General features: G+C 42.3%; 1 protein-coding gene across 2 annotated transcripts in view; it reads right to left on the bottom strand.

Annotated features, from left to right (window-relative positions):
- The window catches only part of LOC140725520 (coiled-coil domain-containing protein 150-like), a 136583-nt gene that overhangs the window by 55110 nt on the left and 54134 nt on the right, over positions 1 to 27339 (bottom strand). For both annotated transcript variants that reach the window (XM_073041075.1, XM_073041076.1), the window contains 4 exons: positions 19489 to 19572; positions 18258 to 18365; positions 7443 to 7571; positions 6526 to 6695 (listed from right to left, as the gene is read on the bottom strand). In XM_073041075.1, the coding sequence (XP_072897176.1) occupies positions 6526 to 6695; positions 7443 to 7571; positions 18258 to 18365; positions 19489 to 19572 (491 nt within the window). The remainder of the gene's footprint in view (positions 1 to 6525; positions 6696 to 7442; positions 7572 to 18257; positions 18366 to 19488; positions 19573 to 27339) is intronic.

The raw sequence follows: 27339 nt of genomic DNA, 5'->3' as shown, positions 1-27339 counted from the left end.
ATGATGATGTGACTAAATTTGGTGGTGGGGGGAGAAAGAGGTTAACACACTGTAAGGTTTCACTGCTCATGTAGTAGCCTCTCTGTAATGTTTCAGTTCTAAGGTAATAGTTTCTCTGTAGCAGCAATGTTTGGGTTATGACTAGAGATAACGGTGGCTTTGAAATGTATGCCAGCCAATGAGAGGCATGTTGTTCTTTCTTGTAGGTCTGGGAGCAGGGATTTTGCGGTCTTTTGTTGGCGAGAGATGAAGAGAGAAAACGCAAATGGAAGGAGTTGGTAGGATGCCAGAACGGACTCGGAGCGAGGGTCCAACGGTCAGCGATGCTCTAAGAAGGTCGATGGAGGTCGAATAGACGATTCCATGTGCTCCAACTTGCACTTTAGAAATGGGCTCTTTTTCTTTTTCTTTTCTTTCCTAACCCTATAGTCAGGTTAAGATTTATAAAGTTCAATCGCTTAATTGGATACGGTGTACTGTCTGATATTTTGCGGTTCGGATTTGTAACCAGGGAACGCATCATGCAGCATCCACACGAATGAGATTTCTCAGTTTGGCTGGGCCAGAAGCTGTCTTACCCTAGACAAACGTATGCTGGTTGAAGCTGGTCATTACATACAGTATATGCAACCTTGAGATTTATTGCCTTACAAGCAGCCACAAAACAAAGGAACCCAACAGAAACCATTTTAAAAAGACAGTTAAATATCCAATATTCAGGGGGAAAAAAATAGTGCAAACATGAAAAGTAAGCAAATAACATTCAGAACCGAAGTCCACAAAAATGAGTACACACACACAAAGCCAGTCACAGCTGATGCAGGAACCAGTTAGTTGAAAGCCACAGCCTCAGTTCAATGCAGAGATGTTTAAAACATGCTGAGCAGTGAGCTGAACACTGGTCCACTCCTCTCCTCCATCCCTGACACCTTGACTTTTGATATATTCTCTGGTCAGGGACCCACTGCCTTGACTCCGCCCGTACCTGACCTTTCTAATCTGGCGCTGAAATCAGTCAAATATCGGCTTGTTCCTCGCTCTGTTTTTAGCCAGAGGGTCGTGGATTTATGAAATTCGTTGCCACGTGCAGCTGTGGAGGCCCAATCATTCAGGGTGTTTAAGGAGGAGATAGATAGGTATCTAATTAGTCAGGGTATCAAGGGATATGGGGGGAAAGTCAGAAATTGGAACTAGATGGGAGAATAGTTTAGCTCATGGTGGAGTGGCGGAGCAGACTCGATGGGCCGAATGGCCTACTTCTGCTCCTTTGTCTTGTGATCTTGTGACCCAGTCCCAGCTATCTTGATTCTGCATCACCTTGGATCTATCACTTCAGATTGGCGTCAAGTCCAATGTTTTAGTATGTCACCACAGACTCCAGCAAATATCCACTTATGTATTGTGGAGAGTATTCTAAATGGTTGCATCACTGCTTGATATGGAGGGGCCACTGTATAGGATTGGTAAAAAGCTCCATAGGGTTGCAAACTCAGCCAGCTCCATCATGAGCAGAGGCTTCCCCAGCATTGAGGACATCTTCAAAAGGTGAAGCCTCAAAAAGGTGATAATTGTCTGATTTAACATCACCAACATATGTCAATGATGTTAAACCTGATTCTGATTCTAATTATCAATGCCAATGGTGTGATGTCACGGCAAGTTGTTACTTCAAATTCCAAATCTATATAATTGTATGGTCTGAAGGTATATGTACCTAGATACTATATCCAGAAAGGATTTTCCTTTGAAGCCATCTGCCATTATCTTTGCCTCACTTCTGCTATTATTACAGCTTTTATATCATTGTTGCCTTAGCTGTCTCAACCAGCAAAGTTGAGCTATGCTCTCAGAATGGTAAGATTGTATATCAGCTCTCAATGATCTCTTGGAGTACAGATTGGCTGAGCAGCCAAGAAAGAAGAGAAAATTCCTTGTCAAGAGACAACCCAACTTACTGAACTGAAACTGAAATATGGCAGGGGTCACATATTGTCTGGGAATAAAAGATACATGTAAAGGGGGTTTCTTCTTTTCCTTTGTTACTGTGTATGTAATCAAAATGGCGTCTTTGTTTTGTTAAAAGTAGGAATGCTGGCGCCTTTGTTAAAAGTAGGAATGCTGGCGTCTTTGTTATGATAAGTGCTGGAAGCTTGTTTGGGACTGTAAACTGATTGTTGGCTGGGATTTTGGGGAGTCGGCGCGATGGAGTGAGAGAGAGAGGACGGGATGCTGGAAGCTGGGCGACGGAACGGACCCCGAGTGGGGGTCCCCGGCCCAAGGTTTTCGGTGAGGAGAGGAGACAGAGACAGAGGAGTGTGGAGCGTCTGGTTGACCACCGTGGGTGGTCCCAGGAGGCAGGTCGAGGAGTTCGGAGAGGATCGAATGCCAGAAGACTTCAGTAATTGAGCTCCAACGGTTGTGCACGAAGTGGTTTGGACTTTGATAAGTTTGGCGCCTTTTCTTTTTTTTTTCTTCTTCATATATACTGTATCGTTAGTAATCGCTTAGTTATAGTAATCTTTATAAATTGTACTCATTTAATCGCATAAGGTGTATTGTCTGTTTTTTGGGCGAGGCGGGGACATCACACAGCATCCACACCAGCTGATTACCCAGTTTGGCGGGGCCGAAGGCTGCTGCCCCTAGACTAGAACGAGTTTGAGCGATGCCTGAGGCGACCCAGGGGTTACATTGTGGGGGTGCTCGTCCGGGATTGATTTCTGTGGAAGCTGTGTGATCGCCCTCTTTAAATTATATCTGCGGCGAAGAGCTGGTGTGCCTTTGTGGGTGTGCGATTGCCGGTTATCTCTGCATGTGTGTTGGGTGGGGTGGCTGCTGTTGGTAGCCCGGAGGTCGTTGTTCGAGTTCCAACTAGCGCTGACGAAAAGGTGGTGGGGCCATGGGCTGTCCATGCTGTTAAGAGAGCGAGGAAGGTCTGGTTGGAATGTTTCAACAGTGGTAGGCTCCGCCCGGTTGTTGGAATAATGTCCAGCCCTAAAGGGGCGGAGACGTGGGTGGAGCAGTCCTCTCAGTTGTTGGGTGAGTGGCAGCGCTTGGCTGAGGGAAAGCGACAGGGATTGGTTGAAAGTTTGAGTAGGCGGACTGGTAGCGTTGTTAGAACTGTCGGGCGCAATTACCTCGAAGTGACAGCTGCCAGTTCTGGGAAAGTGTGGGAAAATGCGTGTGGTTCGACTGGAAGTCAAATGCCGCAGCTGGGGGGCTTATCATATCCGTGGCAGGAGATTGGTGGGAAGTTTTTAGGGTATCCCTTTTGGTTAGGAGGGCAGATAAATTGCTTGCGGAGCCAGGGGGATCTGTCAAGGGGATCAGTTGTTCCGTTGATCCGAGAGGTGTCGGGAAACTTAGAGGAGGCCCAGTGGGGGAACGGCTTGGGGTCTCTGGGGGAGCACGTTCCCAGCAATGTACCAAGGAACTCCCGCAAGGAACAGACCCTATTCCTGAAGGCTTAGAGGGACCACGCACTCAGGTGTTGTTACGGATGGATGGAAGTCAAGTTAAAGCCATCCTCGGCACCGGGGCGCCGGTTAAGTTGCTGTACAGTTTGTTTTATAACCGTTTTTGGAAGCCTTTACCCTTGACGACATTGACGGCACTGGAGATTTGGGGTACCAGTGCCGGTGATTATAAAGACGACGGTTGTTGGTCAGTGAAAATGGAGTTCTTAGAGGCAAATGTGGAGGTGACTGAGGTTCGTGAATCGTTAATGCTGATGTGTCCGGACACTGTTGAGACGGGCAGCGTTTCGGTTATGGAGAGAACCAATATCCTGCTGGTGCGCTTGGGGGCCTGCCCGGAGGAGGCAGGTGAGCGCTGTTTGGAGGCATTATCGATGCACCCAGAGTTTCGAGCTGCTTGTGCGGACATGTGTAGCAGCATTGGGCCGATACCGAATTCAAACAAGAGCCGGTGGTGGTATAGCCTGGAGGAGTATCTGAGGGCGAGACACTCTTAGTGAACGCTGCGAAATACCACCAGGGAGGGGAGTTGACTGCTGAAGACACCTCGGTGAGGCAGAGGTTGCGGCGACTGGCCCCTACAGCCGTGGCAGACGTAGGCAGTGTGTGTGTGGATTATATTGGGCCGTAGAGGCGATGGCCTATCTGAGTGGTGCGAAGAGGTTTAAGGTGCTGGATCTGAGCAGTGGATGTTGCCAGATCCCGACGAGTGAGGCCGACAAGGAGAAGACGGCAGTTATAAGTTCCCTAGGAGTCTTCCGGTCTGAAAAGATACCACAGGGTATCTCCGGAGCCCTTGCAACCTTCCCGCGGGGCATGTGGAAGTCCATGGGGAATGTGGAGGTGTTTGGAGTTTTGGCAGATGTGGATGACCTCCTGGTATTTGGATTTTCCTCGGGAGAATATGAAGTGAGGGCGTTGCAGGAGCGGCTGAGAACTACAGAGTTAAAGTGTTTTCTGGACACGTGCCAGGGCTGGCGAAGGTCGCAGCTCGTGAGTGACTGTCTCTATGGAATCAAGTTTGAAATGAAGACGGAGAGACTGGAGAGAGTGATCTGGAACCATTTGAAAGACTTACAAGTTGGAGAGAACGAAGAAAGTTGTTTGACTGAGGGCCACAGCAAACAGAGAGCCTGGAGAAGGGAGTTTGCGGAGGTGAAGAAATTGCGGACAAATCAAGCGGTAGCTTGAAGGGAACCTGAAGATGACCATCGACAGTTCAAATGAAGTGCAAAACCTGAAGGTTGATCTGGAAGAAGTCATGAGGAGAAAAAAAGCTGGAGAGAAGTGCAGTGAATACTGAACTGGAGGGTGACCAATCTTTAACTGCTGCTTTTCAGGTCGGGGTGGAAGAAGCTGTTGGAGTAACTGCATTCCAGATTGAGATGGCTGGGATGCAGGAGTCAGAACTGCTGAGCCAGGGGCCAGAGAAGATGATAATCTCAATTGCAGGAGGCTGAAGAGACTGCAGGAGCAGTGCAGGCCACGTGTTTCCGTTTGGAGAAGATCAAACAGCAGCTACCGATCAAAGAAATGAGGAAGAATACGGATTCGAAGGCTGCTGTGCTGGATGTGTGGTACATGCTGCCTTTTGCTGACTTTCCCTCGATTGAGGAAGAGACCTTTGGCCCTTCTTCCACTGAGTCAGGTGTAGTGGGGAGGGTTAGCTGTGTGCAGTGTGGGGCATGAGTGAGAGGTTGAAAGAGGAGTTGGTAGTGGACCCAAGGTATCCCCAGCTATGTCCTAGCCTAAGGGTTTAGGTGAGGGGGATACAGAGGTCTCAGAAGGGTTAGGGAACGCCCAGATAGTTGGCCTATATAGCGCCTAAGGAACAGAGCGTGAGGTTTACTGTGTGGGGAGGAGATGTCACTGCTTGTGCTTGGGTTACGGTGTGTTGGCAGGAAAGGTGACGAGTTATCTAATAGTCATGAGGACATGACTTTTATTTGGTGGGGGGAGAGTGTAAAGGGGGTTTCTTCTTTTCCTTTGTTACTGTGTATGTAATCAAAATGGTGTCTTTGTTTTGTTAAAAGTAGGAATGCTGGCATCTTTGTTATGATAAGTGCTGGAAGCTTGTTTGGGACTGTAAACTGATTGTTGGCAGGACTGTAAACTGATTTGGGGAGTCGGCGTGATGGAGTGAGAGAGAGAGGACGGGATGCTGGAAGCTAGGCGACAGAACGGACCCCGAGTGGGGGTCCCCGGCCCAAGGTTTTCGGTGAGGAGAAGAGACAGAGACAGAGGAGTGTGGAGCGTCTGGTCGACCACCGTGGGTGGTCCCAGGAGGCAGGTCGAGGAGTTCGGAGGGGATCGAATGCCAGAAGACTTCAGTAATTGAGCTCCAACGGTTGTGCACGAAGTGGTTTGGACTTTGATAAGTTTGGCGCCTTTTCTTTTTTTTTTCTTCTTCATATATACTGTATCGTTAGTAATCGCTTAGTTATAGTAATCTTTATAAATTGTACTCATTTAATCGCATAAGGTGTACTGTCTGTTTTTTGGGCGAGGCGGGGACATCACACAGCATCCACACCAGCTGATTACCCAGTTTGGCGGGGCCGAAGGCTGCTGCCCCTAGACTAGAACGAGTTTGAGCGATGCCTGAGGCGACCCAGGGGTTACATACATATCTGTGAAATCACAGAGGAATTTCTGTTCAGAATGTAGCTGTAATCAGGAAGCATGAGTCTTTGAAATTCATTGACAAATTTGGATTCACATAAAGAACCTAGACTGTAACTGATGTGCATTTTCTCATTCCCTAAAACTCCAAGAGGTCCACAACCCTAGCAACCTATGGTAAATGTATACAATATCTGTTGGTTACCACTTGAAATGATGGTTATAAATGTGTTAATTTATGATATCAATCGCATCCCTTAACAAAAACTGACAGCAATACTTTATACATTTTAAAATTGCGATATTCGTTACATAAGAAAATCTACTTATGGTGGATAGTTATTTTGCTGCATAACTTATAACAATGGAAAATTAAACATTCTTAAAATGTAAAATGAGTATTCATGTAAAATGACATCCTCCTTACTTGTCCTGTTGCAAGGTATATACTTCCATGATTCTTTGTCCAAGTACTGCTTTTAGCTTCTTGATTGTTTGGTGGTGTTGTCTGTGTGATATTAACACATTCTTTAGAGGTGTAGTCATTTGACTGTTATCTTGCTTAGAGTCTGATAAATATGGTTGAAGATTAACAATCTGAAAGATAAATGGAATTCACATTCAATTCTGGTTTTCAGTTGTAAATTACTTAAAACTATTGAACCAAATAGCCCTTGGTGGTACAGGTTTGGACAATTATCCCAGATAATTCAAAATTCAAGTGCCAATCTTAACATTTACATCAATTCAAAATTTATGCTTATGGTTTTGTATTCACTGTGTCTTGCACCTTGTTTCTTGATCACAAACTAGAGAGATGGCAATTAACAAGTAAATTATAGAAAACTGATAACAATAATTTATCAATCATACAAACATTTCTTCTCAAGCAAATTTGAAGTACATTAGTACAAACAACAATAATTAGAATTTTTAAATTACCATATGTTGTTCAGTAACATCTTAAGTGGGTTTCAGAAATCACAAAAAATTATAGGTTCAGAAGGTGAATCCAGAGGAGCAGCTGTGGGCTAATTTTGGGTGATATAATTGAGAATCATCCAAAACACTACTTTAATCACTTGGTTTATGACTATTGAAACCACATACCCATTTTCTTTGAGCATGCTTTAAAAACAAGTGCTGTACCTTGCTCTAGTTTTGAGATTTCTGGAATTAGCATTCTTCCATTCACAAAATGTTCTGAGATTCCATCTTGACTAATAGCAAAACTTCTTATAAAAACACCAGATGAAACAAAACCACAAGACCAGGTAATTAACAGGTAACAATTAAAAAGTTGATACTCAGCAAAGGTGATAACCATTTTACTGTTGTTTTCACCTCCTCTGTTTCTTTTCCTTCCATCATCTCTATATGTTTTTTCAGCTTTTGTGTTTCACAAAGTGCTTCATCACGAGATTTTATGATCACAGCAAAATCTTTCTCCTTTTGCTCCAAAAGCACACGTACCTAGTCAGAACAGAAGTTAAAGAATAAGAACATTCAAAATGCAGGCATGACAATAATAACACTAGGCTGGGTTCATAGAGTCATATTTAGTCTGTTCCGGCTGCTAACCTAATGCATCTTCCAACAAAATTTAGTTATACAGGGTAGAACTGTAGTGGAGAAGCCAGAATTGATTTATTTCCACTAAAGTACAATCACTCCTCAGCAATTAAACTACTACAGCTGTTTAAAGAAGGGCCCAATTATCTTGGCAGGGAGCAACAAAACAGTGCTGCAGTAAGTGTCACAGCTATAAAAAATATAGTAGTGCCAGGGAATAAAAGCACTCTCAGAATTAGTGATATTCCTGCAGATGGAAGCCCAGCAGAGAGCTTGAGAGTAGTTCCTGAAGAATGAAGTTAAAATTTTTCATAAAATTGTCATTGGGCTCTAAGGAAGAAAGTAGTACAGGTCCACAATCCCTTATCTGAATTCTGAAATCCAAAAAGCTCTGAAAACCAAAGTTTTTCACCAACAGCTGACGTCACTCAGGTGCGACGTGGCAGCACTAGCAGAGGCTGCCAGACATTAGTTGTGGCTCAGCACTCATACTAGTTACACATGCATTTGCTGTTTGCTGATATTTTGTGTTCACTGTTGACTTTGTGTTTAATTTCATTATGAAAATGTCAAAAAGAAGCTGCAGATACCCCTATGTTACTCATTATCAATAACGCAGGAAGTGGAGTTATTGCAGAAGCTTAATCGTGGTGTGTCTGTGCGACGTCTTACTGAAGAATATGGTGTCGGAACTACCCCTGTATATGATTTAAAGAAGCAGAAAGACAAGTTACTGAAGTTTTATAGTGACAGTGACATTCTACATTTATTCCAATAAGTCATTTACCATGTGTTTGATTCGGTTCGTTTGAGGCTGTATATTTTTATGTTTTATTGAATGTTTTTGTTGGAAATAAAATATTTTTCTTGTCATTATTCCTTAAACAATACAGTATAACAACTATTTACATAGCATTTACATTGTATTAGGTATTATAAGTAAGCTAGAGATGATTTAAATTATACGGATAATGTGCGTAGGTCTGGAGTTCCGCTGGGTCCTAAAGTCCACCACACTGAACCAGGTTAAATAAGGGACTTGAGCAAATGTGTTTTTTGGTATCCGTGGGGGTTCCCAGAACCAATAAGGAGGGATTCTGAAATCCAAAAAATTCTGAAATGCAACTGGTCCCAAGGATTTCAGATAAGGGATTGTGGACCTGTAACAGTTTATGCTTAGAGAAGTTAATCATAAACACAAAAAAGTCAGCAGATGCTGGAAATCCAAAGAAACACCCACAAAGTGCTGGAGGAACTCAGCAGGCAAAGCACCATCTATGGAGAAGAATAAACTGTTGACGCTTCAGGCCAACACACTTCTTTAAGACTGATAAGGGGGAAGATGCCAGAATTAAAAAGTGGGTGAGGGGAAACAGGTTAACTGGAAGTGGTAAGTGAAGCCAGGTGGGTGGGAAAGGTCATGAGCTGGAGAAGAAAGAATCTGATTGGAAAGGAGAGTGGACCATGGAGGAAAGGGAAAGAGGAGAGGACCCATTGGCAGGTGAAAAAATGTAAAAGATCTGAGTGGAGAATAGAGGAAGTGTGGAATTTCTTTACAAGAAGGAGAAATCGATGTTCATGGCATCAGGTTAGAGGGTACCCAGACAGATAGAAGGTATTGATCCTCCAACCTAAGGATGGCCTTCTCTTGGCACAAGAGGAGGCCATGTATGGGAATCAGAATTAAAATGTTTGGCCACTGGGAAGTCTCACTTGTGGCAGATGGTGCGGAGGTGCTTGACAAAGCAGTCCCTCAATTTACGACATGTCTCACGAATGTCGAGGAGACAGTATCGGGAGAACTGGACACAATAGACGACACCAGCAGATTCACAGTTGAAGTGTTGCCTCAGCTGGAAGGACTGTTTGGAGCCCTGAATGGAGGTGAGGATGGAGGTGTGTGTACAGATGTTGCACTTAGGCTGTTTGCAGGGAAAAGTGCCTGGAGAGAGATAAGTGGGGAAGGACGAGTGGTCAAGGGAATCGCTAAGGGAGCAATCCCTGCAGAAAGCAGAATGGGGGGGGAGGGTAAAGATATGTTTAGTGGTAGGATCCCTTTGGAGATGTTGGAATTTGGGGAGGATAATGTGCTGGATACAGAGACTGGTAGGGTGGTAGGTAGGGACAAGAGGGACTCTATCACTATTAAGGCGGCAAGAATATGGGGTTAGTGCAGAAATGGAGGAGATGTGGTTGAGGGCATCATCAATAGTAGAGGGAGGGAAACCCTGTTCTTTAAATAAGGATGAGATCTCCGATGTACTGGAATGGAAAGCCGTTTCCTAGGAACAGATGTGCGGACACAAAAAAAAATTCCCACAGTTATCTCGCCTACACCTCTTCCCAACTTATCTCCGGTAAAAATGCTATTCCCTTTTCTCAGTTTCTTCACCTGCATCTGCGAGAAATATGGCCTCTGGTGATGGTGACTTAAAGAATAGAAGGTAAATGGAGAGCATGCACAAGGCTCAACCATTCTGGCAGCTTAATATTCCAGGATACAGGTGTTTTAGGCTGGTTTAGGTGAGGGAAACAGAGAATTGCATTTTTGATCAAGGGAAACACAACAGCAGTAGTCAGAAGGATCATCCAGTGAGGCCTTGCACATGCAAGTGAGAAATAAGAAGGGGATAATCACGTTGCTGCGATTGCACTGTAAGTCCTCAAGTACGGTAGTTATTGAAAATTAGAACAAATACATGGTGGGGTTGTGGATAATACAAGACTAATAGGGTTATCACAGTAGATAATTTTAACTTTCCTAACATGGACTGGGACAGCCATTCAGTTAAGGGCTTAAACAGATTGGAATTTAAGTCAGTTTGGGAAAGTTTCCTTTGGTAATATATAGACAGACCTACTTAGGAGAAGGCAAAGCTCAACTTTCTCTTGCGTAATGCGCACAAAATGCTGGAGGAGTTCCTCCAGCATTTTGTGTGTTGCTCTGGAATTCCAGCATCTGTAGAATCTCTTGTGTTTACTCTTGGGTAATATGGCAGAGTAAGTGACTGAAGTGACAGTGGGAAAGTATTTTGGGGCAAATGACCATAGTTCTATTAGCTTGTATATTGCTGTGGAAAGGGACAGAACTGTTCTACAGATTTAGTTCTTGGTTAGGCAAGGCCTGCATGTTCCTCTTGGAATGAAAGGCTAGGCTGACAGGTGTAGAGAACCTTGGATGGCAAAACAACTCGCATCAGTGGCCAAGAAAAAGGAGATGTGGATCAGATATAAACATCTATGATCAAGAGAATCCCTAAAGGAGTATAGAGGATGTAGGAATATGCTCAAGAAGGAAATTAGGAGGGCAAAAGGGGTCATTGGATAGCTTTGGCACAGAACATACAAAAAGATTTTAGGTATATTATGCTGAAAAATGAGTATGCAGAGAAAGAATAGAACCCCTCAAAGATCAAAGTGATCATCTATATGTGAAGTCTCAGGAGAAAAGCAAGGTCCTCAATGAATATTTGTCCTCTGTTTTCACCATGGAGAAAGATCTGACAGCTTTGGACTCGGGAAAGTTAATGGAGAGGTTTTGGATATTGTCTACATTACAGCAGAGGAGATGCTGGACATCTTAAAATGTATGAAGGTAGACACATCTCCAGAGCCTGATCTGGTATATTCAAGAACACTCTGGGAAGCTAGAAAAGAAACTGTGACAGCCCTGGCTGAGATATTTGCATCATCATTAGCCACAGATGAGATGCTAGTAGACTGGAGGGTAGCAAATGTTACGTCTTTATTTAAGAAAGGCAACAAAGAAAAAGCTGGGAACATGTATGTTAGGTAAATTACTGGAGAGGATTTTTGAGGGTTAAGAAGAACATGCATCAGAAAAGGCAGGGCTATTAAGGGGCAGTCACCATGGTTTGCGCATGGAAGACTATGGCTTACAAACTTGATTCAGTTTTTTGATTAGAGCAGGGCAGTAGACATGGTCCATATGGGCATCTGTAAAACTGTTGATAAGGTCCCACATTGTAGGTTGCTCTGCAAAGTTGGAATACATGGAACCCACAGAGAGCTAGCTAATTAGAAACACGAACTGCTTGATGGTAGAAAGCTAAGAGTGATAGTGAAAGGCTGTATCTTGGACTGCTATCCCATGACTCCTGTTGCGCCTCCCCAGCAATTGATGCTAAGACCATTGTTGCTTGTTATCTACAGTACATGAACAGCTTGGATGAGAATGTAAATTGTTAAATGTAAATTTGTAAATTTGCAGAAGACATAAAAGCAGTTGGTATGATCAACAGTGAAGAAGGTTATCAAAAATTGCAAGGAGGTCTTGATCAGCTGAGTAAGTGGGCCAATGAATGGCAAATTGCATTTAATTTAAGTAAGTGTGGGGTGTTGTAATTTAGAACACCAAATTAAAGTAGTACTTTCACGGTGAATGATTGGGTCTTGGTGTCCATTCTAGACAAATGGCAAAGTAGTTAAGAAGTTATAGTGCAGTTGTACAAGATGCTGGTGAAGTTGCAGTTGGACTATAACATTAAGTTTTGGTCATCATGCTGTAGGAAATATGTTATTAAACTGCAAGGTATAGAAAATATTTACCAAGATTCAAAGGACTGAGTTACAGGGAGAAATTGGACAGATTAAGACTTTTTTCTTTGGAGCACAGAAAGCTAAGAGGTGATCCTATAGAGGTGCATAAGGGATATAGACAGGGTTAATGCACTCAAAAGATTTTTTCACTCGGTTGGGCGTCAATAGGTCAGAGTAACATAGGTAGCATATACTTAAGGTGAGAGGAGAAGGATTTAGCAGGAACTTAAACCACAGAACCACAGAACACTACAGCACAGAAAACAGGCCATTCGGCCCTTCTAATTTGTGCTGAAGCTTTATTCCGCTAGTCCCACTGACCTGTACCCAGTCCATAACCCTCCAGACCGCTCCCATCCATGTATCTATCCAATTTATTCTTAAATCTTAAGAGTGAGCTCGAATTTACCATGTCAGATGGCAGCTCGTTCCACACTCCCACCACTCTCTGAGTGAAGAAGTTCCCGCTAATGTTCCCCCTAAACCTTTCCCCTTTCACCCTAAAGCCATGTTCTCTCGTATTTATCTCTCCTAATCTGTGGAAAGAGCCTACTCGCATTTACTGTCTATACCCCTCATAATTTTGTAAACTTCTATCAAATCTAAATCCCCCCCCATTCTTCGACACTCCAAGAAATAAAGTCCTAACCTGTTCAATCTTTCCCTGTAACTCAACTTCTGAAGACCCGGCAATATCCTAGTAAATCTTCTCTGCACTCTTTCAATCTTACTGATATCCTTCCTTTAGTTGGGTGACCAGAACTGCACACAATACTCCAAATTTGGCCTCACCAATGTCTTATACAACCTCACCATAACATCCCAACTCCTATACTGAATACTTTGAATTATGAATGCCAGAATGCCAAAAGCTTTCTTTACAACCCTGTCTACCTGTGACACCACTTCGTCACTTTCAGGGAATTACGTATCTGAACTCCCAGATCCCTTTATTCCTCTGCACTCCTCAGTGCTCTACCATTTACTGTGTATGTCCTACCTTGATTTGTTCTTCCAAAATTCAACACCTTACACTTGTCTGTATTAAATTCCATCTGCCATTTTCTGGCCCATTTTTCTTATTGGTCCAGATCCCTCTGCAAGCTTCGAAAGCCTTCCTCACAATCCACAACACCTCCAATCTTAGCATCATCAGTAAACTTGCTGATCCAATTTACCACATTATCATCTAGATCATTGATATAGACAACAAACAACAATGGTCCCAGCACAGATCCCAGAGGCACACTCTTAGTCACAGGCCTTCAGTCTAAGAAGCAATCATCCACTATCACTCTCTGTCTTCTCCCACACAGCCAATTTTGAATCCAGTTTACAACCTCCCCATGGATACCTAGCGCCTGAAACTTCTGAACTAACCTCTCATGTGGGACCTTGTCAAGTGCCTTACTAAAGTCCATGTATACAACATCCACAGCCTTTCCTTCATCTACTTTCTTGGTAACCTCCTCGAAAAACTCTACAAGATTCATTAAACACAATCTATCACACACATGTCATGTTGACGAGCTTTAATCAGCCCTTGGCTGTCCAAATACTTGTATAACCGATCTCTCAGAACACCTTCCAATAATTTACCTACTACTGATGTCAGACTCACCGGCCTATAATTACCTGGTTTACTTTTTTAAACAACGGAACAACATGAGCTACCCTCCAATCCTCTGGCACTGCACCCGTGGCTAAAGACATTTTAAATATGTCTGCCATGGCCCCTGCAATTTCTACACTAGTCTCTCTCAAGGTCCGAGGAAATATCATGTCAGGCCCAGGGAATTTATCTACCTTTATTCGCTGTAAGGCAGCAAGCACCTCCTCCTCTTTAATCTCTATATGTTCCATGACACTACTGCTTATTTCCCTTCCTTCCATATACACAATGCCAGCTTCCTGAGTGAATACGGATGCGAAAAAACCATTTAAGATCTCCCCCATCTCGTGAGGCTCCACACATTGACGACCACTCTGATCTACTCCGGGACAAATTTTGTCCCTTACTATCCTTTCTCTTTTAATATACTTGTAGAAACCCTTCGAGTTTACCTTCATATTATCTGCCAAAGCAACCTCAAGTCTTCTTTTTGCCTTCCTGATTTCTTTCTTTAGTATTTTCTTACATTTTCTATACTCTTCAAGTACTTAATTTGTTCCTTGTTGCCTGTATCTGCTATACATCGCTCTCTTTTTCTTAACCAGATAGCCAATATCCCTTGAAAACCAAGGTTCTCTATGCCTGTTAACTTTGCCTTTAATCCTGGCAGGAACATGAAAATTCTAAACTCTCAAAATTTCACCTTTGAAGGCCTTCCACTTACTGAACACACCCTTCTCAGAAAACAATTTACCCTAATCCACTCTTCCTAGAACCTTTCTCATTTCCACAAAATTGGCCCTTCTCCAATTTAGAACCTCAACTCGAGGACCAGACTTATCCTTATCTATAATTAACTTGAAACTAATGACATTATGGTCACTGGAACCAAAATGTTTACCAACACATACTTCTGACACCAGACCCGTCTGGTTCTCTAATAGGAGATCAAGTATTGCATCCTCTCTCATAGGTACCTCTATATATTGATTTCACAGTGTGGGAGTCCCAGTCAATATGTGGAAAGTTAAAATCCCCTACTATTACAACTTTCTGTTTCTTACATTGGTCTGCCATCTCTCTACAGATTTGCTCCTCCAATTCTCTCTGACTATTGGGTGGTCTATAATATAACCCTGTTAGTTTGGTCACACCTTTCCTGTTCCTCAGCTCCACCCATATGGCCTCTGTGTGGCCCTCCGGGTTGTCCTGTCTACGCACAGCTGTGATATTTTCCGACTGGTAATGCCACTCCTCCCCCTTTCATCCCTCCCCCTCTATCACATCTGAAACAACAGAACCCCAGAACATTAAGCTGCCAGTCCTGCCCTTCCTGCAACCAAGTCTCACTAATAGCAATAATGTCATAATCTCACATGCCAATCCACACCTCAAGCTCATCTGCCTTACCTACAATACTCCTTGCATTGAAATAGATGCACCTGAGAACATTTCTATCACGTACAAACCTTTGATTTCTGTCTATAGATGCAATCCTCACTTGGCTTTTATCCTCCTCCATCTCACTATCTGCTCTAACACTCTGGTTCCCTTCCCACTGCAAATCTAGTTTAAACTCCCCAGAGCAGCACTAGCAAATCTACCTGCAAGGATGTTAGATCCCCCTCCAGTTCAGGTGCAAACTGTCCCATTGGAACAGGTCCTACCTTCCCTGGAACAAAGCCTAATTTTCCAGAAATATGAAGCCCTCCCCCTGCACCATCTCCTTAGCCATGTACTTAGCTGCATTATTTTCCTATTTCTAGGCTCACCAGCACGTGGCATGGGTAGCAATCCTGAGATTGCAACCCTGGAGGTCCTGTCCTTCAACTTTGCACCTAACTCGCTAAACTCTCTTTGCAGAACATCCTCCTCCTTCCTATCCATGTCATTAGTCCCTACATGGACCATGACATCTGGCTGCTCACCCTCCTTCCTGAGAATACCGAGAACTTGATCCGAGATATTGCGGACCCTGGCACCAGGCAGGCATCAGACCATCCAGGATTCTCGATCTCTCTCAGAGAACCTCTTATCTGTCCCCCTAACTATCGAATCCCCTATCACTACCGCTCTCCTCTTTTCCCTCCTTCCTTTCTGAGCTGAGGGTCCAGTCTCGGTGCCAGAGATGCGACCACCGCAACTTGTCCCTGGTAGGTCGTCTCCACCAACAGTATCCAAAATGGTATACTTATTGTTGATGGGAATGGCCACAGGGGTGCTCTGCTCTTTCCGTCTATTCCCCTTCCCTCTCCTGACAGTCACACAGCTACCTGCCTCCTGACTTTAGGGCAACTTTATTTTTTATATAGAGGATGATAAATATGTGGACTGAGCTGCCAGAGGATGTGGTTAAGGCAGGAACAATAACAATTTTAAAAGATAGCTACGCAGGTACATGGACAGGAAAGGTTTGAAGGTTTTGTGCAAACATGGGCAAATGAGATATGCTTGGATAGGCAGCTTGGTTAACATGAAATACACACAAAATGCTGGTGGAACGCAGCAGGCCAGGCAGCATCTATAGGAAGAAGCACTGTCGACGTTTAGGGCCGAGACCCTTCATCAGGACTAACTGAAAGGAAAGGTGGTAAAAGATTTGAAAGTAGGAGGGGGAGGGGGAAATGCGAAATGATAGGAGAAGACCGGAGGGGGTGGGGTGAAGCTGAGAACTGGAAAGGTGATTGGCAAAAGGGATACAGAGCTGGAGAAGGGAAAGGATTGTGGAGAACAGGCAGAGTGATGGGCAGAGGGCCCCAGACAGTTCTTCCAGGTGAGGTGACACTTCACCTGTGAGTCGGCTGGTGTGATATACTGCATCCGGTGCTCCCAGTGTGGCTTTTTATATATTGGTGAGACCCGACACAGTCTGGGAGACCGTTTCGCTGAACCCCTACGCTCGGTCCGCCAGAGAAAGCAGGATATCCCAGTGGCCACACATTTTAATTCCACGTCCCATTCCCATTCTGGTATGTCTATCCATGGTCTCCTCTACTGTCAAGATGAAGCCACACTCAGGTTGGAGGAACAACACTTATATACCATCTAGGTAGCCTCCAACTTGATGGCATGAACATTGACTTCTCTAACTTCCGTTAATGCCCCCCCTCCCCTTCTTACCCCATCCCTGATATATTTAGCTTTCTTCCCTCTCCCCCTTTTTTTCTCTCTCTGCCCATCACTCTGCCTGTTCTCCATCTCCCTCTGGTGCTGCCCTCCCCATTTCTTTCTCCCTAGGCCTCCTGTCCCATGATCCTTTCCCTTCTCCAGCTCTGTATCCATTTTGCCAATCACCTTTCCAGCTCTCAGCTTCACCCCACCCCCTCCGGTCTTCTCCTATCATTTCGCATTTCCCCCTCCTATTTTCAAATCTCTTACTACCTTTCCTTTCATTTAGTCCTGACAAAGGGTTTCGGCCCAAAACATCGACAGTGCTTCTTCCTATAGATGCTGCCTGGCCTGCTGCGTTCCACCAGCATTGCTTGAATTTCTAGCATCTGCAGATTTCCCTGTGTTTGGTTAACATGGACCAGTTGAGTTTAAGGGCTTGTTTCTATGCAATATAACTCACTGACTCTTATAACCTGTTCCTGACCAACAAGAAATTGAGAAGGCTATGTCTCAACTCAAATCGCAAAACTCAGCAGTGAAAAGTTTCAGTCACAAATCTACAATTTCATTGTAGATAATTTCAATTAATACAATTTCATTTGGGAAGATATGACACACCAAAGATGTCAGACATCAAGAGATCTGTAATCTTGACTATCTTCAAGACTGGAAACAAATTCAGGCATGGTAAACAGAGGTGTCATCCTGCCTTTTGCCACAGAAAACATTATTCACCTATTTACCTAAAAGGACAGTGGACAAGATCATCGCCACACTACTAGTCCAAGAAAATCCAGACATGGCTTCCTTCAACATTGTTAAATTCTTATCTCTATCTTATGGGAAGGACTATTAAACACCCTCTCAAATGTCCCAATGCTCAGAAATTCACTTCCATATTGCACCTATGCTGGTGGTCTACAGCAGAATAAATATTAGGGAAGAATGCTTTCAAACAAGGCCAAGTCATTGTCCCAAAATTTTTTATAATCTTTCTCACCACAGCACTATAGCTCACCTCCAACAAATTTCCCGTAGGAGTAAAGGTGACCAGCTCTTCAGAACTAGTGGGAAACTGTTCAACCTATGACAACAACATTCTAGGATGAAGATATCTAATGAGATTATCTGAACCCATGATGCAGATGGCACATGGATGATTGGAGGTTGAACTCTAAGACATACAGGTAGTTCACTCATTTACTAAAATGTGAAGAGAATATATATATAAATTACATTTTAATGTTAAACAATAAAAATTGCTTATTGTTTTGTTGTTTCACAACTATTTAATGGTGCCTCACCTGAGAATATTTAGTCTCAAGCAGTGTGTTAGCTTTCTGCAACTGGACATTTTCAGAACTTACATCAGATCTGTGTTGCAGTTCTTCCTGTAATTGCTGCACTCTGGACTACAAACAGCAACAAAAGACAGAAGTCCATGACAATGGTCTCTTTCCATAAATTTGAAATATTATTCACAAAAAATGCTACATGAAACTGTAATTTGAGGAAGTCTATTAAAACATTACAGGACTATGAAAAATCATGAATAAATGGATTTTAGAAAGTTCACTTCCTTTGTAAAAAAAAAGATATTAAATGTACAATAAAGGACAGAAGACATTCTTCAATTAATGTAATTTCATTCCTTCCTTGGCTTTCACTATAAGTTGAATATATTCTTAATATTTCACATATAATTCACAGTCTGGAACTCTAAATTCTAAGAAAAGAATTAATGAATCACATAGCTTTCAGTGTATCAGTAGATACCAAACAATATCCATACAATTAAAATATGCAGCTATTACACAGAAAGTGATAAGAGCTAGTTGAGAGGTATAGTGCCAAATCATGTATTTGTAATATTTCATATTGGAGTTGAATCTGTAAGTCAAATATACATCTAATTAAGTGTATCATTAAAACTGTTTTAACAATATCCTAAACATGCATTGCTTAATTTTAATTGACTATTTATCATTTACTTTATATTATAGTCTCCCTTATTAACTCATATTGTTTCCTTTATTAATATCAATTTTAATGCCAACATCAATTATATGGTTTAGAAAAATAAACTTGGTCATTCTAGATCAGTATTAAAACTATTCTATGAAATGAAAACCCCTAATGGGTCACTGTAAGAGAGAACAAATGCAAAGAAAAACAGTATTCAAAAATAATTTCAAAAATGGTCTACTGACAGAACATGAGTGTTATTGATAAAAAAAATACTGCAGTTATAGCTTCAAAAGCAGCCTCAAACTTCATCAGAAACCTAGGGATAAATTTTAACCATCATCACATTAACAGAAGTTGCAAGAGATACCCCACCCATTGTCATATCATTGATTTCAATTTATTAAACATTTTCGGAGTTAACAACTGCTGACTGATCCATTGTACCAAATTGTGACCCAAGCTGTGGAGGCAATAATTTAGCCCTGTTTGTACTGATTTCAGAAATAATATCATTGGATCACCCCAATTTTAAGTATTTTGAAAAGCAAGAATGATAATACATATTACCTGCAGCTTTTCTTTATCACATGCTAATTTGTTTTTACTGTTTTTTACTTCTTCAAGGATTTGCTCTAGCTGTTGCTGCATTAGCTGGGGAAAGAAAATGAAAGTCTTAAAAATACTGGCATAATTTATATTAAAAAAGCAAAAAAAATTGTTATTACTCCACAAATTAGTTTTCTATGCATGAATCTATCACAACTAGATGCACAAAAATAATACAGGCAACCTCCATTTTATAGAGAGGTTGTGTTTCTAGAAAACTGGCCACATACAGCAATTTTTCATAACAAGACACCTTATTTCCCATTGAATCATATGTTCAAAGTAAATTTATTTTCAAAGTATATATACTCTGAAATTCATTTTCTTGCAGGCTTTCACAGGACAAAGAAATACAATAGAATCAATGAAAATCGACAGACAATCACCAAACATCCAATGAGGAAAAGAAGATAAATTATGCAAATACAAAACAATTAAATAAGAAAATAAATAATACTGAGAACATGAGTTGCAGAAACCTTGAAAGTGAGTTCATAGGTGTGGAATCAGTTCAGAGTTGAGGTGAGTGAAGTTACCCACGCTGGTTTAGGAGACTGATGGTTGAAAGGTAATAACTGTTCATGAACCTGGTGGGGAGGGTCCTAATGCTCCTGTACTTCCTTCCCAATGGCAGCACTGAGAAGAGAGAATGGCCTGGATGGTGGGCATCCTTAATGATGGATGCTGCTTTCTTATGGCAGCACTCCTTGTAGATGTGCTCAATGGCAGGGAGAGTTATTCCCATGATAGACTAAGCTGTATTCACAACTTTTGTAGGCTTTTTCATTGCTTTGGTGTTTCCATACCAGGCAAACAAGTCAAGGTACTCACCACTGTGCATCTACAGCTGTTAAGTCAAAGTTTTAGATAACATGCCGAATTTGCGCAAACTTCTAAGAAAGTAGAGATGTTGCTGTGCCTTCTTTGTAACATAATTTACCCTGCTGGTCCCAGGACAGAACCTTCAAAATGATAATGCCAAAGAATTTTAAGCTACTGACTCTCTCCACCTCCAATCACCTGATGAGGACTGCCTCATACACCTTCAGCTTCTTCCTCCTGTAGTCAATAATCAGCTCTTTGGCTTTGCTGACACTGAATGACAGGGTGTTGTGGCATAATTCAGAAGATTTTAAATCTAACTCTGAAATGCTAATTTGACTCCACCTTTAATTCAGTCATCAACAGTGGTGTCAAGAGCAAACTTAAACATGGCATTGGAGCTATCCTTAGTCTCACAGTCTTAAGTAGAAAGCAAGTGGAGCAGTGGACAAAGCACACAGCCTGGAGATGTTGTGCCAATCCAATTACCGTAACTGGGGTCTGCATGCGAGCAAATAGAGTACCTGGTTGCACAATGAGGCCTAGGTCTTGGAGCTTATTGATTAGTTTTCAGGGGATGATAGCATTGAATGCTGAGCAGTAGTCCCTGACAGAAGTATTGCAATTTGGGGTCACTTAAGAAATTTATTTTGGGAACTGATATAAGAGAGTCTCTTAAGTAACAACCAGAACTCAGCTGCATTTGGAGATACAAGTGGCTACAGATGCTGTGCATCTGCCAACCTTCTGTTGGAATGGAGAAATACACTTGAAGCAGATATCAAACATAAAGCAGTTACAGTAGTTTAATAACTCACAACAAATAATAGTGGTTATTTAGGTTTACAACTCACACTTAAATTTGCAGGTAGCTTGACAGTAATTAATATGTAAAATTCTAGAAAAAAAATCAGCAAAATGAACCTACTGCACCAAAAAAGTCACATTACCTATGCATGTGTCAGGAAATGCAAGTAGAAAATAAATAAGACAAAATCTTGTTTATTTCACATTTTCTATTTAATTCAATTCTCTCTTTCTCTCCCTCTCTTTCATACCCTCCCATCACCACAGACATGAAGTCTACCTTCTCATTTTAAGTCTATCCACTGATCTTTCCTATCTCCCCACATCCTACGCCACCACCACCTCTGTGCCTTTGACATTGGCCTCCAAAGTCCTTCTGTTTTCTGCTTACAATCTGGGGGTGAAGGCTTTACCACCTGACATTCTAATAGCCTCTCAAATTGGCTACTGACAGATGGGAAAGAAAAATATTGATAATCAAGTCCTATTTTACCTTCATGTTTTCCAATTCCAAACTGCATCTCATTCCTTGAACCACCTCAATACCTTGTAAAGCTGATGCTTGATAAGGCATTAGTCAGACCACACTTGGAGTATTGTGAGAAGTTTTAAGCCCTTTATCTAAGAAAGGATGTGCTGGCATTGGAGAGGGTCCAGAGGAGATCATGAGAATGATCCTGGGAATAAAAGGATTAATGTATGAGGAATGTTTGATGACTCTCTGCCTTTATTTAATGAATGTTAGAAGAATGACCTCAAACGACATAAAAATTATTTCTCATTCCATAATACCAAAATAATTAACACAGAAATATTGGCCTTATTAAATAACTAATTTCTTGTCCTTAATTTTACATCTAGCAAAACAGAAATCTCTCAACTGAAGTGTATCTTACATTGATAAAATCTTCATAACTAGTTGAAAACAAGAGTCCAGCTGCATGAACTCTGGGTTCAGTGCAGATCATCAAGGTGGATGAATGTTTTCTGGATTACAGATTTCAGATGGTAGCCCTATAGCCAGTTCAGTTCAAGGTAGAAAATGACGACCATTTGCCAGGGTAGGAAGAGGCAGATATACTTAGAATATTGATGGGATAGCACTTTGGAGGGCAGCCTTGAACCTTAAGACATTACAACAAACAGAGAAATGATAAAGAACAACTGCTCTTCCACTATCAACTCATTAGTGGAAAAAGTGAATATCATGTGAAAGACTTTGGAAGCTCAGAGGCAACTTAATAGTATATAAAACTATGAAAGCATAGATAGGGTTTTATAGCCAGAACCTTTTTCTCAGGTCGGAAATATCAAATAGCAGAAGAATAGTATCATCATTCCCTCAAAACTAATCAGTAAACTCCAAGACCAGGGCCTTAATACCCACTTATGCAATTGGATCCTGGATTTCCTCACTTGCAGGCCCCAGTCAGTTTGGGTTGGTAAAAACATTTTCTTCACAATCTCAAACAAGAGAAATCCTGCAGATGCTGGAAATCCAAGCAAAACACAAAAAATGGTGGAGTAACTCACCAAGCCACGCAGCATCTATGGAAAAAAGTACAGCTGACATTTCGGGCCCTGCCAAAGAGTTTCAGCCCAAAACGTCCACTGTACATTTTTCTATAGATGCTGCCTTGCCTGCTGAGTTCCTCCAGCATTTTGTGTGTGTTCCTCCACAATCTTTATCAGCACAGGAGCACCACAGAGATGTGTGCTTATCCCCATGCTCTGCTTGTTTTACACCTATGACTGTGTGGCTAAGTACTGCTCTAACACCATGTACAAGTTTGATGATGACACCACAGTTATGGGCTGTATCAAAGTTGGTGGATGAATCAGCATACAGGAGAGAGATTGAAAATTTGACTGATAACTGATAATAACAACCTCTCACTACAAAAGGTAGTGGATTCGGCCCAGTACATCACAGGTAAAACCCTCCCAACCATTGAGCACATCTACATGAAACACTGCTGTAGAAAAGTGGCATCCATCATTAAAGATCTTCATCACCCAGGCCATGCTCCTTTCTCATTGCTGCCATCAGGTAGAAGGTACAAGTGTCTCAGGACTCATACCACTAGGTTCAAGAACAGTTACTACTCCTCAACCATCAGGCTCTTGAACAAAAGGGGATAGCTACACTCATTCTATTTCTGATGTTCCCATAACTGATGGTTTCACTTTAATGACTCTTCATCTCATTATTTATTGCTATTTATTTATATTTGCATTTGCAGTTTGCTGATCCTTGATCCTGTTTAACAGATACCATTCTACAGATCTGCTGAGTATGCTCATAGCAAAAAGAATCTTGGAGTTGTATGTGATGACATAGTTGTATCCTGATAATAAATTTTACTTTGAAATTTACTTTGACTTGAATAGGTTTCACCTGAGGGGGGAAGTTTCAAAGAGAGGCAAGAGTTTTACACAATGATTGGTAGGTTTCTGGAACACACTGCAAAGGGAGGTGATAAAAGCAGATATAATAATGTTTCAGAGGCATTTAGGCAGGCACTTGAACAGGCAGAGAAATGGACCAATTGCAGGCAGGTAAGATTAGCTTAATGTGGCACGGATATGGTGGGCCATAGTGCCTGTTTCTGTGCTGTACACTTCTATATTCTCTGTACAGTGGAGGATTAAACTACCAATGGGAAAATGAAACTCAAAGAATATCCACATCCTCAAGAGGCTGAGCCAAGTATGTAACTGTGAAAGAAAAGGCTAAACCACATTCAGTGAGAAGTGCCAAAGAGATGATTTATCTCAACTTTCTCCTGACATTTTCCCCATTATAAGATCCCAATTCTCACCAATTTAACTCACTCTATGAAATATAAAGAAAAGGCTGGGAGCACGGATGCAGTCAGGGATCCACTTGGGGATCACCTATTCTGGATTGGGTGCTGTGCAATAAACCGGCATTGATTAGAGAGCTTAAGGTAAAAGAACCCTTATGCACAAGTGATCATAATATGGTTGAATTCACCCTGAAATTTGAGAAGGAGAAGCTAGTCTGGTGTATCTATATTATAGTGGAGTAAAGGGAATTGCAGAGGCATGAGAGTGGAGTTGGCCAGAACTGATTGGAAAAGAACACTGGCAGAGATGATGGCAAAGCAGCAATGGCCGGAATTTCTGGAAGCAATTCGGAAGCCCAGGATATATACATCCCAAAGAGGAAGAAGTATTCTAACAAGAGAACTCAAAGCCAACATGAAAGCCAAAGAGAGGGCATATAATAAAGCAAAAATTAGAGGGAAGTTAGAACATTGGGAAGCTTTTAAAAACCAACAGAAGGCAACTAAAAAAGTCCTAAAGAGGGAAAAGATGGAATGCAAGATTAAGCTAGCCAATAATATTAAAGAGGATACCAAAAGTTTCTTCAGATATGTAAAGTGTAAAAGAGAGGCGAGAGTGGATATCAGACCACTAGAAAATGATGTTGGAGAGATAATAATGGGGGACAACAAAATAAGTATTTTGCATTATTCTTCACGTGGAAGACACTAGCAGTATGATGGAAGTTCCAGGTGTCAGGGGTCGTGAAGTATGTAAAGTTATCATAACTAGAGAGAAGGCTCTTGAAAAACTGAAAGGTCTGAAGATAGATATGTCAGATGGTGTACACCCCAGGGTTCTGAAAGATGTGGCTGAAGAGATTGTGGCGCCATTAGTAATGATCTTTCAAGAATCACTAGATTCTGGAATGGACTGGAAAATTGCAACTGTCACTCCACTCTTCAAGAAGGGAGAGAGGCAGAAGAAAGTAAACTACAGGCCATTTAGTCTCACCTCAGTAGTTGGGAAGATGTTGGAGTCAATTATTAAAGATGAGGTCTCAGGCTGCTTGGAGGCACATTATAAAATAGGCCATAGTCAGCATGGGTTTCCTCAAGGGAAAATCTTACCTGAAAAATCTATTGGCAGCCTTTGAAGAAGTAATAAGCAGGATAGACAAGGGAGAATCAGTTGATGTTGTGTACTTGGATTTTCAGAAGGCCTTTGATATGGTGCCTTTGATGAGGCTGCTTAATAAGCTTTGAGGTCATGGTATTAAAGGAAAGATTCTAGCATGGATAAAACAGTAGCTGATTGACAGGAATAAAGGGTCCAACCTCACCTGTTGCTCACACCTTTCATACAAATGCAGTCTCTTTCTCAGTTACACTTGGAAATTAATTTATTCTCCGTGTTTAGACCTCACGCAGACTTCTGACACCATGTTATAATTGTACTTAATAAAGACAAAGTTGGCGTGTGTTTACACTGGAACATTTTACTACTTGAACCCCTGTTCAACACTGAGCACATAGGACCAGGTTACCATCAAAGCCTTCTGTTTCCAGGTGAACCATTGGAATTGCCCCTTGGGAACTGAAGTTCTTTATTATGCACACATAATATAACAGATATTTGCTCATGACTGTACAAAGCTGAATTCTATTTGCATCTTCTCAGAAAATGAAACAGCCCATGCCTGTATATAGCAACATCCAGATTATATTCAGGCATGGCTTAAGGTAGCAAGCAATATTCGTACCAAAAATGTGACAGAATCTAACCACCTACTCCAGAATTCAGTGTCATTAGTATTGCTAAATCCCTCATCATCAATAACGCAGGGGACACCATTAACTAGAAACACAAGTAGATTAGCTACTTAAATACAACAGCTACAATATCAGGTCAAAAGCTGGGTATCTTGTGAAGAGTGACTTGAAAGGTCTTCTATAGGGCACATGATAAAATAATCTCAATTTATATGGATATGGAGAAATGCAGTGTCAATAACTTCATTAATAGCATCCTATTAAAGTTGCCAGCTTGACAGGCACACCATTAACTAGTCTAAATACTGAATCCCTCCACCATAGTGCACAGTAGCTATAGTGTGTACCATCTGTAAAATGCACTGCAGTTACACACCCAGGCTACTCTGACACAATGTCCCAAATCTACAATCTCTACCATTAAGGAAGCTTGACAGAAAGTGTGTGGGTGCCTGTAGATCCCTTCTAAGTTACACACATACTACTTTGAAATATATCATAGTTCCTCCACAACTGGAGGAGTCTAAACCCAGATCTAAACCAGGCTCTGAAGATCAACTAAGGATGGCAATAAATGCTAGCCTTGTCAGTAATATCCAGATCCCAAAATTTTATATTAAGTATCAAGAAATTATTTTTAACTGACTAAAGTACTACTACAAAGTTTGAATCATATTTTCTGAATGTCCCTTGAAAGTATGAAGCAACAAACTTCAAGTATTCTGGAAAGTAAGATCCCACCCACCCTGGACACTCCCTCTCCTCCCCCTCCCATTAAATAAGATCCCACCCACCCTGGACACTCCCTCTCCTCCCCCTCCCATTAAATAAGATCCCACCCACCCTGGACACTCCCTCTCCTCCCCCTCCCATTAAATAAGATCCCACCCACCCTGGACACTCCCTCTCCTCCCTCTCCCATTAAATAAGATCCCACCCACCCTGGACACTTTTTCTCCTCCCCCCCTCCCATTAAATAAAATCCCACCCACCCTGGACTCTCCCTCTCCTCCCCCTCCCATTAAATAAAATCCCACCCACCCTGGACACTCCCTCTCCTCCCCCTCCCATTAAATAAGATCCCACCCACCCTGGACACTCCCTCTCCTCCCCCTCCCATTAAATAAGATCCCACCCACCCTGGACACTCCCTCACCTCCCCCTCCCATTAAATAAGATCCCACCCACCCTGGACACTCCCTCTCCTCCCCCTCCCATTAAATAAGATCCCACCCACCCTGGACACTCCCTCACCTCCCCCTCCCATTAAATAAGATCCCACCCACCCTGGACACTCCCTCACCTCCCCCTCCCATTAAATAAGATCCCACCCACCCTGGACACTCCCTCTCCTCCCCCCTCCAATTAAATAAGATCCCACCCACCCTGGACACTCCCTCTCCTCCCCCTCCCATTAAATAAGATCCCACCCACCCTGGACACTCCCTCTCCTCCCCCTCCCATTAAATAAGATCCCACCCACCCTGGACACTCCCTCTCCTCCCCCTCCCATTAAATAAGATCCCACCCACCCTGGACACTCCCTCTCCTCCCCCTCCCATTAAATAAAATCCCACCCACCCTGGACACTCCCTCTCCTCCCCCTCCCATTAAATAAGAT

The sequence above is a fragment of the Hemitrygon akajei genome, chromosome 3 (genome assembly GCF_048418815.1).
Source record: "Hemitrygon akajei chromosome 3, sHemAka1.3, whole genome shotgun sequence".
Classification (NCBI taxonomy): Eukaryota; Metazoa; Chordata; class Chondrichthyes; order Myliobatiformes; family Dasyatidae; genus Hemitrygon; species Hemitrygon akajei.
The sequence above is the reverse complement of the archived record's forward strand: the minus strand, read 5'-3'. Positions and strand labels throughout refer to the sequence as shown.